General features: G+C 52.4%; 1 protein-coding gene across 1 annotated transcript; it reads left to right on the forward strand.

The window, feature by feature from the left end:
• The first annotated feature begins 4,489 nt into the window (after nt 1-4,489).
• On the forward strand, nt 4,490-12,939 carry RHCG (Rh family C glycoprotein). Its single transcript, XM_062630471.1, has 10 exons — nt 4,490-4,895; nt 8,188-8,374; nt 8,803-8,953; nt 9,700-9,847; nt 10,227-10,393; nt 11,040-11,177; nt 11,523-11,659; nt 12,186-12,310; nt 12,495-12,568; nt 12,682-12,939. Exons 1-10 carry the CDS (start codon nt 4,685-4,687, stop codon nt 12,745-12,747), a joined length of 1,404 nt encoding a protein of 467 aa, XP_062486455.1. The 5' UTR covers nt 4,490-4,684; the 3' UTR covers nt 12,748-12,939.

Genomic DNA, 12,939 nt, shown 5'->3' on the forward strand with positions numbered 1-12,939 from the left:
AGCCCAATCTGCCCCCTATGGGTGCAAAGGCAGGGGGTTGTGGATGGACAGGAGCTCATGGCTGGCGGGAGAGGATGAAGTCCCTGGGTTGTCATTGACCCCTTGCCCCTGAGCCCCGTATCCTGGCACACCACTTACCTCATGGGTGGCAGCAGTCACAGGGTGATCCATGTTTGTATGCATCACACTGGGAACCAGGAGGAGGAGGAGGACACCCTGCAGACCAGAGCCACCCAGATGTCCACACCACCCTTCTTTGCAGAGCCTGAATGCCCCAGCACAAACCAGTGTCACCAGCAGCACTTGTATTTATAAAGCAACAAAGACCAGTGGGCAGCAAAGCACCATTCACTGTGCTGCCGAACTGGGCAGGTGTAATGAGCTGGAGCCAGGAGCTGACCTGCTTGGCTGCACACTGAGAGCAAGGGAAGGGCACCAGGGCTGCCTGGATGGAAGGGTGGTGGGCAGCCTATGGGATGTGGGCTCCTGCTCCTCTTGGCCCTATAAGACATTGTCAGTGCACCACTCCCCTGTTGGAGCTCTGAAGAGCAGCACCCCACCATGCTCCTGCTTGCGTTGCCCAGCCATTGGCGCAACCAGCTGAGGGCACTTAGCAGAGTGTGACCAAAACCTGCCTTATCACTGTCCAACAGGGACCACAAACAAACTGGGGGCGAGGGGGAGTTCTCCAGCAAAGCCTGGCAGCTCCTGATGTGGGAATTGCCGCCAGCTGCCCAACCCCCTGCTCCTTTCTTGCTCTCCAAGGCCATCGATCTCTCACGAAAGCCGTCAGAGATGGTGGCTGAGCCCCAGCGACCTGCATGTTTCCTTGTGTGACAGCTGGAGTTGCTCACGCCTCTGCTCGCCCTCATGCCTGCTCCCCAAGGACACCAACTTCTCTCTCACACACAGCCTTTGGCTTCTTTCTGGACAATCATTTACTTGCTGATAAATGCAGATTCTTGGAAGGAAGGAGAGGGCACAAGAAACATTGTTTGTAAATGGGGCTCACGTTTGGTTGGTGCTTTGATCCAGTTGGGATTAATTTTTGTTAAACTTAGAAAAAGTCTTGCTTTATTTGGCTAGTATTTAATGGTGAAGGCTAAAAAAACGCCTGAGAGAACTCAGACCTAAATGAGTTTGTGATCTCCCCCCATCCCACCACGCTGTCCCACCCCGGGGGGAAGTTTGTTTGCCATTCTGCTGAGGAAGCCAAAAAAGGTTTGGGTTTGGATTAACCCAGATGCTTCACCCTTGGGATACTCCTCAAGGACCTGCACAAGCAGTGAGTCACCTTTGATGCTGGTGGCTTCTGCTCCCCAGTGAGCTAGGCAAGACAGTGTGCGCTCTGGGGTAGATCCAGGCAGGAGCGAGGATGACTGCCTGCTGCATGTGGGTATGTCTGGGATTACCTGGTTTTACCTGGTTCTCCTCATTCCAGTGAATCCGTGGAGCTGTCAGGAGATAAAGAAGGGAAAGGTGAGGGTAAGGCACAGCAGGAAGGCACTGATGGAACAGTTCACAGTGACCCAGGGAGCCCTCATTCTCTCCTCTGTAGGGTAAAGCTGCCTCGAGGCCTCCAGACAGGAGGGAGGGATTTCTGTGTGCTTTTAGATTTTGTTTTTTACATCTTTCAAATAGTTTTAGTGCTCATAAAAGTGAGAAACTGGGAGAGAACCAGATGAGACTAGTCCTGTACAACCCTGCCAAGATCTAGTCCCACGTCTCCAGAGCAGAAGGACAAATGTACCTGCCCCTATTCCCCCAACAAGTTTTCAGGGAAACCTTGTCCCTCTTATGGGTGTTGGACATGATGGTCTAAATTTGGTGGAGCAGGCTTGGTATATGTGACTGGGCCACCTGGAAATCTGCCCCGTGCATCCTACCAGGCAGTTAGGAGCCTTGTAGGACAGATGCAAAGGACTTGATCTAACCCAGTGTAGGAAGCTCTTCACCAGCATCACTGCAGGCACCCGAGCTGGCATGGCCCTGTCAGCCTTTCCAGTGTTAGGCTGGCCCTGCAAAGAGCCTGGAAAGAAGCTGGTCCTTTAATGGGCTGTCACAGCATGGGCAGGCAATGGAGCATGCCAGCTCTGACGGGACTGCAGTGGTGAAGTGCTGATCTGCAGGTTGATAAGAAGGGGCAGTGCAAGGCAGTGCAGCAAGGTGAGACTATCGGGCCGGGGGAAAAGCCATTAGCCTTTGTCCTCGGCCTCCAGACACAGGGGAGAGGGGCTGGGGACAGAGCTGCTGCCTCCTGGGCTGTGCAAGCTTTTCACAAGCTGCTTTTCTGCAGATGCTACCATTTCAATGAGACCACAGATTAGAGAAGCTCTGCAGTTTGGTTCCTCCTGCTAAAGAAGAATCACAGACTATGATTGCTGGTGGCTACGCTACCTTACCAACATGTCTTCTGTTATAAAATGGTCCTTTGTGCCCCTGTCTTGCCTTTCTCAAGGTGTCTAAGAACTGCCCTAGGGCAGGGCTGAAGACTGATCCTACCACGTAGCTGGCAGAACATGCAACTGTCAACAGTGCTTCTAGTGATTAGGGCTCAGATATTGTTTAGGGATTTCAGCTTCTTTCCAGCTGAAGATCTCTTCTTTCCTGGTGCATACACCTGAAACTGTCCTGCAGAAACCACATGTAATGGAAGACCCAGAAATACACTGGGTGGGCCCTGCACAGCATTGCTGAATGGAGGACCGGTCCTCAGGACAACAGCAACATCCACTTGCTTTATGAGTCCTCACCAAGTGACCCCAGCCACGTGAAGCTCTGCTCATGCAGGGCAAGGGCAAGGCAGATGGAGTCCTCTTTTCCTCAGCCACATCGTGGGCATGAAGAGGCGGGTGCTGGTCTTGACCCTTGCTGAGAAGCACAGCACTGATCTGCAGCCCCAGCAAGTGCTCCCCTGATGCTCTGCCATGGTCTGGTGTTCATTTGCTGTCCAGGTTCACTTGCTGTCCTGCTGCTGACCCTCCACAGTGTGTGTCTGGTCACTAGCTAGTTCCTCTGCCATACAGAAGTGCTCCTGAGCAGCATCTCCCCAGCTATTCCCAATGCTGCTTCTGTCCTACAGCCAGCATGGGGCCCAGATGAGACTGGAGAATGATTTTGTATGGTCTCTTCAAGACCATCTACAGCATTTTTCTGCCATCTGTCACTTGGAGAAGAAAGCAAACAAGGAAAAAAAAATAACAATAAACTCAAATTATTGCCTAATCATCACAGCAATCAGTGCTGCTTGCTCAGCCTGCAGGACACAATTAGATGCCATCAGCAGATTTGGGCAGCTTGCCTGGGCTGCTGTCTTTCATCTCTTGAACACTGACTGACAGGCATCTCTGAGATCTGCAGGCAGAGGAAGGAGCTGGGATCCCTCTGAAGGATTTGCCCAGCTCTTTGGGAAAAGAGCATATGGTTCAAAACCATGGGGAAAAAGGAGTATTTTGTTTATGTTTATGAATTAAAAGAGGCCCCATACCAGAGGAGGGGATATTCAGGCTGCAACAGTGAGGTTTCCAGCCCCGTCTCCAGCACTACCTCAGAGCACTGCCTGGTTTATGCAGTCCCAGCTTGTCTTGCTGGGAGGATGTGCTGAGTAAATCACTTCAGGAAATCATGACACATGTCACTTAAATCCTTCTAGGTCCATGGCAGAGCCTTTGGTAGAGCAACTGCACGTCTGTGCACGAATGCAGTATCTTGGTGTTTGGTTTCAAGCATGTATCTTCCTCTTCCTCTTGGGACTCCCCCACAGACTGCTTTCCCAAAAGCAAATTGTGGGACTTGCACCCAGCCCAGTGACTCAGGCTGCTTCGGCAGGGATGTGGGGTGGCCCCATACCTCATCTTCTGGTCACCACAAAGAGTGTGATCCTTGGGCTCAGTCACGTTTGCTCTTGGTCAGGGAGCTAACTGCTCTGGTCATGGGGTGGGCAGACTCAGGCAGATCCCTGCTGCAGCAGTGCTGTGTCCCTCCATCTCCGCACCCAGGGCAGAGGCTCATGAGAGGAAACAGACCCTGGTGACAATGGTGTTGCCCAAGAGGCTCTGGGAGTTGCCCTGCAGGGGATGGCAAGCCTGTTCCTGCTCATCTCCACCATGGTTTTGCAGGGTGCAGTCAGCCGTCCTAAAGCATGTTGCAAAGCAAGGAGCCAACAGTTTCATCCTGGGACAAAGGGTTTCTTGGGGCTGTTGCAGTGCCCTGCGAAGACATGGAGGACAGCAGAGAGCTGCAGCAAGGGGCACCCTGCCTTCACCCTCGGTGCTCACTGGGGAAGGGTGCCTGCGAGGCGCTAAGGGGCGGTGACGGGAGCACTCACTGCAGAGAGGCAGGATGCTCAGGATCAGGGTGGTCCTGCAAGGGGCAGGGAAGAGGTGTGTGGCCGGGCAGAGCAGGGGGCAGGACGCCCGGGCTCCACTCCCCACTCTGCTGCCCTCCACATCTCCTGGTCCCCGAGGAGGCAGGGCTCAGAGGTGCTCTGAGCAGCGCGGAGGAAAGGTGTTGGGACCCTGTCCCTCCTCCCGCGGAGGAAAGAGAGCGACAGGAGTTGAAGCTCCCCGGCTCTGAAACGTGATCCTGCCGCAGGCACCTCCCTGGGCCCCACCTCGCCCTCTCCTATATATGCCGCCGGCCTTAGCCAGGCACAGGGGACGAGAGTCCCCGAGGATCCTTGCGGATGGAGAGGCCGAGGCACCAGGGCATGGCGAAGAACACGTACATGCGCTGGCGGCTCCCACTCGTGTGCCTCCTCTGGGAGGTGGCCATGATCGTTCTCTTTGGGGTCTTTGTGCGCTTCGGCCCCGAAGCTGATGCACACTGGGAGGAAGAGAAGCAGAAGAAGAACATAACCAGTGACATAGAGAATGATTTCTACTTCCGATACCCATGTGAGTATTTGGAAAGCCTAGTCCTGGTGCTGGCTGGTCCCCATCCCATCCCATCCCATCCCATCCCATCCCATCCCATCCCATGGTGGAGCCTGCCAGAAGCAATGTCTCCACTGACTGCCAGAAAGGCAAGCTCTTGCCTTGAGGCTGGTTTGGGATACACCAAAGAGTAAGAGAAGAGCCTTGCAGCCCCTCTTGGGGCTGTGTCAGCAGGGTTCCATGATGTCTTTTTTCCAGGAATAGGGCTGACAGTGTTCCCAGCACCCGGCAAGTGTCGGCTTGCTGCCCCCTCCGTCAGCTCTGGATCAGAGTGAGCTTTTCTGTGCATACAGAGGAACGGCTGTTGAGATCCTGTGACATCTTCCTCCCCTTCCTACATCCTCCCCCTCACTCGTAAATTACCCTTTAGCTACTGGCATTTCCATGCCGGAGTCTTCCTAACCTGCCAGGCTCCCAGGGCTCTTGGGTCGCTGCATCATATTGCCCCATGGATTATTCAGGCGGTTAAAGCCCTCCCGGTCATGCAGTGCCTTTGGCCACCTTTGATCTCCAGGGCTGGTCATCGCTGTGAGCCATTCAGAACAGGCTGCTTCTGTAGGCAATTGTTTCCAAGGAAGCAACAGGCCTGAGTCATGAATCTATTTAGAACATTTCCGTTAAAAACACCTGCTAAATCAAAGGAGCTATAGCAACCTGTAGCTGCTGAGGATTAGCAACTTCAGAACAGGATTTGCTTAGAGAACCTCTGCTTAGCTGGCCTCCGGGTTAGTGTATGGCTATGGCTGGCCTGAGGACTAACCTCAGGCGGGTTGGCAAGAGGCAGCATCAGTGCCTGAGGGATGTTCTTGTCACTGATGTGCTGGGATGTCCTCATCAGGGGTTCAAGAAAGAGCTTGTAGGAGCTAAGGACATTACATCTCTTCTGTCCTCATATCCCACCCCTGCTTGGCAGTGCCAAATATTCCCCATCAGATGGCTGCATGGATTCACACAATTAAATGAACCCAAGAACAACTGCTTAGCTCAGTTTAGCTTTGCATTACGTTTCTGTTGCAGACCTGAAGAAGGGTTCACATGCCCAAAAGCACAACTGGTCTTTGTCCATTATCTAATTACAAATGTTCTCTCTCTGCAAAGATGGACAAACATGGCAAGGTGGCCAAGCCCTGGCATTTTGATCTCTGTGTCCATCCAGCACTCTTCAGGAGAGAGTGTGATGGTGGAACACCCAAGGACCAGTTATAGTAATGGGCCTGCAACCTCTGCTGTCCACAGGACCTGTCCCAGGTGGCAGTGGGATAGGAGTGATGAACTGGCAGGTCCTCCAAGCCCAGAGATGATGGGGAAGGCAGGCAGAGGGGAGCCTATGCACAACTGTGGCACCCGTTGCCAGGTCCTGTGTGACAATTCCTTCTCATTTTGAATCACACATTGATATTCCCTAACGGGTGAGTCATTTGCTCTCTAGGGAAAAGAAACCAGATTCTTTGGTACAGGTAGCATTCCCAAAGCCCAAACACTTCCTCTTGGTAGTGATGCCTATTGTCCTCCCACACAAGCAGGGTCACAAAACCTTTGGGGCATGGCAGCACCTTGAAGACTCGTTGTCTCTGAGTGATGTTGATGTTCTTCTTCAGGGAAAACAATTGCAAGGGTTAGAAAAATGTTTTAGAGTGGGTGCAGCCTGAAAAAAAGACCTGCTCTTCCTCCTGGGTTTGTACAGGGTCTAACACAGAGTGGGAATCCTCTGTGTATTCAGAGGGCACACAATCCCTGCCTTTGACTCTGACCTGTGTATTTCTGCTTCTAAGGATGAAAGTGGGAATATATAATGCAAATGGCAGCAGATAATTCTGGCTGTGTATTGTGCTGATTGCACTGGAGGAGAGAGGTGGGAAGAGTAAATACAGCTGCAGAGGGAGAGTCTGTAGTATTGTATGATGAAACCAGAGTTAGGAAGACTAGTTCTTTGGCCATTCAGAGAAGTGTGTTTGAAGTGACCTGTGCTGAGCAGTGCCAGCTCCAGGTCTTGTGTCCTTCCTTTTTTTATGAGTGATTTCATGGGCATGGGGAGGATTTCTAAAGAGCAGATTAACCTGTCCCTGCAATGTGACACTGTATTGCTGGAGTCTGTCCAAATGCTTGTCCTTAAGCTGCAAGATCTTGTAAAGCACCAAAGGACAAAAGCCACGGCTTCTGTATAGCAACACCTCACCCAAATTCTCATCCAGCCTTTAGTGGAAGCAGCAGGTACAACACCATTGTCCCTGCAGGAGTGGATCTGGGGCTGCTGGATTTCAACACAGGTTTGGGGTATAGCAGGTTCTCAGCCTTTGTCCTGAGCTTATGCCTTCTTTGAGGTGCACAAACATTACTGGTTTTAATGGCTATAATGGTTTGTGTGCTGCATAACACAGAGCTGGAGTAGCTCTGTTAACGCTATGTTTACCTGTTGAAAGTGAGGGTGTGCAGGTGGGAGTCTCCCAGCAGGAGATCCCAGCTTTGAGTCTCCTGCTCTTTTCATAGGCCTCCACTGTGAGGGCTTGCATGGTTCAGTTGTACCTCTGCAGAGTTTCAGCTCACTTAATTGCAAAGAGATTCTTATCTGGTAGAAACGTGCAGCATTAAAAGTACAGCAGGTTTATACAGCAGGTTTATTGCACCGAGAAGGTCTTTGAGGAGGCTCACACAGGTTTGATTTCCCCCAGGGAAGGGCATCTGAGGGGCTTGAGTTAGTAGGTCAGAGCATTTATGGGAAGAACTGGGTCTCTCTGGTTTAAGCACTCCAATTCTCACAAAGAGGATCCCGGTCTCAAGGGTATTTTGCCACTGATTTCAGTGACATTGAAAAATGTATTTGTGAACTTCTCTTGTTCTTGGACTCTTCTTGCTCTGAGCCATTTCCCCAGACCCTGCATGAGATGGGCCTACCCAAAATGACCATCCGTGTGTTTTTAATAAAACTTCATTGCTCATTTTACATGCATTTTCTGAGGTTTTTGTAAAGGGAAAAACGAAACTGAATTTAAAATGCTTTCCTCTGTACACTCCATTAGTCTCCGATCTTCTCTTGCATGAATACTTTCAAGACAAATCCTCTCAACCAGAATCCAATTTATGAAACCTGAGCCATTCTCAGACTTAGAAATGTGGGGACTTGGGACAAACACACATTTTCCTCTTGAATTTCCCCCCTATTGCCACTGATGCGGGTAGTTTCCTTTCATCACTTCAAATGGCACTCACAGTCCTGCTGTCCCCCCAGAGCTGACGGTCCCTTCACTCTGTACAGCTTTCCAGGACGTCCATGTGATGATCTTTGTGGGCTTTGGCTTCCTCATGATGTTCCTCAAGCGTTATGGATTTGGAGCCGTGGGTTTCAATTTACTCCTTGCTGCCTTTGGGATCCAGTGGGCTCTCCTGATGCAAGGCTGGTTTCACTCTTTTGAGAATGGGAAGATACTCATTGGAGTGGAGAAGTAAGGAGGAGATGGGCTCTGGGGTGCCAGCCAGTGGAAAAGCTGGGATGGGAGGCAAGCAGCTGCCAGCATCTGTCCCTCTATGATGTTCAATCAAGTCTCTGTAAATGTTGTCTTCCCTCCACATACCTCCACTTGCTTTCCAGCTTTCAGCCCAAACATACCTGCCATTAAGGTGCTCAAAGGGAAAGGTGAGATGAGCATCACCCCTTAATCCCAAACTGGGCACCATGTCAGTGCTGGGAACGCATATAATCCATGTTACTGAAATAATATGGGAAAGCACCTTTTCTGGACAGTATGTAATGATGGGAGGAAGGTCAAAGGGAAATCCAGGGCTGTTTCCTAAATGATGGATGGGGTGGGTGAGAGTGATTTACACAAGAGTATTTCCTTATTAAACCACCATTTGCCTTCCCCTTTTCCAGCCTGATCAATGCTGATTTCTGTGTGGGCTCTGTGTGCATTGCCTTTGGGGCCATCCTGGGCAAAACCAGCCCCATACAGCTCCTTATCATGACTCTGTTTCAAGTCACGCTCTTCGCAGTGAATGAGTACATCCTCCTCAACCTGCTTCATGTAAGCCTTTAGGCAGAACCAGGTTGGTTCTGCTCCTTCCTCTCTGTCTCACCAAATGGTCTCCCTTTGCCATGGCTCCACCAAGCCATTGCCTCATAAGCATTTGAAATGCAAGCATTCAGGCAGAAAAAGGAGACAGATTATGAAGGAGGGGGTCATTCCTCCCTGTGTAAAGCCAACTTCTATGGCTTTACACACAAGCCTGGCAATTCAAGGGCACTGGCTCTCTCTGTTGCAGCAGCAGACGATGAGTCTAGTACAAAGGACCAGTCACTCTCTTTGTGCCTGAGATTTCCCTCTCATCTGTTTCCCCTGCTGGAATATGGGTGTTGTAGAAGGAAATTAAGTGACAAAGAGGATGAGATGTCTGCTGACAGAGGCAGGGTTCCTGCTCTCTGAGAGAGGGCCTAGAGGGCTGAGAAGCGAACAAGTTGCCAGAAGAACTGAGTGCACCTAGAAGCCAACCTGGCTATTGTTGCAATCCATTTGCCATTAGGACACATCAGAAACTCCCTTCTGCCCTGATGCCTTGCAAGAGGAAGGTAAAAGGAATGTCATGGTTGTGCACAGGACCAAGAAAGCAGGATAGATAGCAAGACCAGAGCGTTTCTGTGCACCTCTCCCCATGACTAAGTGCAGGCTGGAAGGAAGAGTGGGAGGACAATCTGGGCATGATGCAAAACAGACCTCAGCTCCAGAATGAGCAGTGACTGTAGAAGCAAACCTCTGTTCTCCCATGGCTGCAGGTTAAGGATGCAGGTGGCTCCATGACCATTCACACCTTCGGAGCTTACTTCGGCCTCACAGTGACATGCATCCTGTACAGACCCAACCTGGAGCAGAGTAAGGACAAGCAGGGCTCTGTGTACCACTCTGACCTCTTCGCTATGATCGGTGAGTCAGCCCCTGCCTCAGGGATGCTGGTACATGTGGACCATTTGGCTGCAGAGGGGTGGTCCCTCAGGTGTCTCTGGGAAAACCAAACTGAAACCAGGATCTGGGCCTGAGAAGATCTGTATCCCAGTCTTCTGCCCCTCAAAGCTACTCAGCTCCCTTCATCAGTGGCTGGGCTGAGATGGTACCTGGGAAGACAAGGATGTATTTTGGGTCCCCCTCTCTGCCAGATGGTCCCATTATGACAGATGAAACTCTGGGACAGCAGAACTACAAGATTTAACTTCTCACTGGGCAGAAAGATCTTCTTTAGAGGTTTTTTTTCAATTCCCATATTCTCTCTTTACCCTTCTTTGTCCCCTCCTCCCCATCCCATCAGGAACCCTGTATCTATGGATGTACTGGCCCAGTTTTAACTCAGCAGTATCTGAGCACGGGGATGCCCAGCACCGGGCTGCCATTAACACGTACTGCTCACTGGCTGCTTGTGTCCTCACCACAGTGGCCTTCTCCAGCATGCTGCAGAAGAAAGGCAAGCTTGACATGGTAAGCTGGGAACTCAGGGGACTTATAATGAAGTTGATTGAGAGTCCAGGAAATGATTGGCACTTGTCCTTTGCTGAACAGATGCTGGGGTTTAGGGTGTGATGGTGAAACCAGCATTCAGGCCATACTGAATAAGCAAGTGGGAAGTGAGTCCTGCAGTGCTTGAGGTGAAGGGTGATGCCTGCATGTGGTGAACCTAAGTCACAGCAGGAATTGGACTTGCTACTGACTAGCACGTTGCAGAACCATGTTTAGCAGCCCTCTCCAGCAAGCTGAGCAGGGCCTGCGCAGCAGCTCGTGAGCAATCGGGGGGCTGACTTGTACGTGTTATGTGTGTGGGTGACATGTCTCTGTGACAGCAGAGCTTGCGTGACACATGGGTGAGACAATTTCCATCTGATCACAACTCCCCACCCGGATTTGTGGATGCAAAGAACGTGTGTGGTACGAGGAGTGGGAGTCTGTGCGCCTGTGCTGCAGACAGAGGCTGCCTCTTCTCTTGTTTTTCACCAGTGAGCAGGAAAATAGGCCCTGAAGTTTCCTCTGGGAACGTTTTCAGTGCTGATTCTTCCACTTTGCCATTGGCACCATCCCTGAGCAATTGCAGTCTCCCCGAGATGCCAAAACAGGGTGGTTACTTCTGCAGGTCCACATCCAGAACGCAACGCTGGCAGGAGGTGTGGCCGTGGGCACCAGTGCGGAGATGATGCTGACTCCATACGGTGCCCTCATTGTTGGGTTCATCTCTGGGATTGTGTCCACAGTGGGCTATGTCTACCTCACGGTGAGTGCTGCTTTAGGGGTCTGCCTGCTATGCAGGCCAGAAATGGATTCACTTCCCTCTGAGGGTTACTGCTTTCCACCATCTCTTATGTAGATGCACTTCTGGCTTCATTTACTGCCCCAAAGTGCTCAGGAAGGTTCAGTCTCCCCAAAGGAGAGTGTTTGGAGGATATGTTGTTATTTTGTTTGAGTTTGGCTCACATCTATGTCTACAAGCCCCTAGCTCTTTAATGGGGCACGGTATCACACTTCCTTCTCTACTTATCCCAGTACTCCGTGGAATGAACTAATCCTTTCCAGGGCTGTGCTCATGTCCCTCACCCCTCTATACCTCCCTTCCTCTCAGCCCTTTTTGGAGTCCAGGTTGCGCATCCAGGACACGTGTGGCATCCACAACCTCCACGCCATGCCGGGCCTTATTGGAGGCATTGTGGGGGCCATCACTGCAGCTGCAGCCACAGAGGATGTGTATGGAAAGGAAGGGTAAGGCAGCTTGAAAACCTTCCCTGAGAACAGATGTTACCAGGGTCTCCTAGGTCTGGGATCAAGGAGCAATTGACAGCTCCTGTCAGTTGTCCATATTTGCCCCTTTTGCCCTCAAAACCATGGGGTGCGCTGACCGTGTCGGGCTTACTGAAGTGTAGAAGACTCACCTCTGGCAGCTGGCTTGTGGTGGCCTCAAAAAGGAGCCACAACCCTATGGCTTGGCATTATTCTGGAGCATGGTGGGTGGGGAAGCCTCCGCCCTCCATCCCTGCATTGTTTTCTGGGGTCAGGTGAAGTTGAAGGTCTGAAATACAAAGGAAATGTTTCTATTTGGGCTCCTCCTGGGTAAAACCTTGCCAGGGGGCAGAGAAGAAGGAAGCGAGCAGTGCTTCGTGTCATTGTGACACTCCACTCTCCTGGTCCATTGCAGAAGAGGGATGGGGCTTAGGGAGGAGTCCGTGATGGAGCAGGGCCAGAGCCCGGAAAGCTCTCCTGCCAGGAAGAATTCTCGCCCTTTCTGCAGGTTCATCAAGGCCTTTGACTTCACTGGCCCCTACCAGACGCGCACACCCAGCGTCCAAGGCGGGTTCCAGGCAGCCGGCATCGTGGTGTCTCTGCTGATGGCCTTTGCCGGGGGTGCCCTTGTGGGTAAGCAGGAGGGGAGCCCGGGCAGGGGACACCCTGCAGTGGGACCGCCGCAGAGGAGCCAGGGAACCCATGGCAAAAGGATCGAATGGGGCTCGGTGCCCCCGCGTTTGCCCCCTGTGCTGCCGGGACGGGTGGGCTGCAGCCACCGCACTGCACGCACCCCACAACCCCATCGTGCTTCCAGGGGCCATCCTGAAGCTGCCCATCTGGGGCGATGCCTCGGACGAGAACTGCTTCGAGGACGACATTTACTGGGAGGTGAGGCGGGGGGCTCGCTGCCCCGGCGGGGTCTGCGGGGCCGGCGGCGGGGGGCGGGCGGCACAAGATGGCGCTGTGGCCCCGCGGCGCTGAGGGGGCTGTGGCCGCCGCAGGTGCCGGAGGACGAGGAGAGCGATGTGTACCACATGCACCACCCCGACAAGCCCGCCTCTCCATGAGCCCCCATGAGACACGGCCGCTGCCCCCCCCCATGGCGGAGAGGGGCTGCCCGCCACGACAGGGACCCGGGGCCTGCTCTGGCGGGCGATGGTTCATGTTCGTCCCATGAGGACAACGTGCCCGGCTCTGCCCTTCTCTCTGCTTTTGTAACGAGCTTTGTGAATAAAATGGAAGCGTGTTCTTCTTTCCAA

The sequence above is a fragment of the Pezoporus occidentalis genome, unplaced genomic scaffold, assembly GCF_034315485.1.
Source record: "Pezoporus occidentalis ecotype Australia unplaced genomic scaffold, CSIRO_AGI_Poc_V1 ctg11, whole genome shotgun sequence".
Lineage (NCBI taxonomy): Eukaryota > Metazoa > Chordata > Aves > Psittaciformes > Psittacidae > Pezoporus > Pezoporus occidentalis.

What these genes read in the sequence shown, in the direction of transcription:
- RHCG (XM_062630471.1), top strand. Translation starts at nt 4,685, where the DNA reads ATGGAGAGGCCGAGGCACCAGGGCATGGCGAAGAACACGTACATGCGC. An exon ending in TCCTCCTCAACCTGCTTCAT is followed by an intron (nt 8,954 to 9,699) that starts GTAAGCCTTTAG and finishes CCATGGCTGCAG; the next exon opens with GTTAAGGATGCAGGTGGCTC. An exon ending in AGGACGACATTTACTGGGAG is followed by an intron (nt 12,569 to 12,681) that starts GTGAGGCGGGGG and finishes TGGCCGCCGCAG; the next exon opens with GTGCCGGAGGACGAGGAGAG.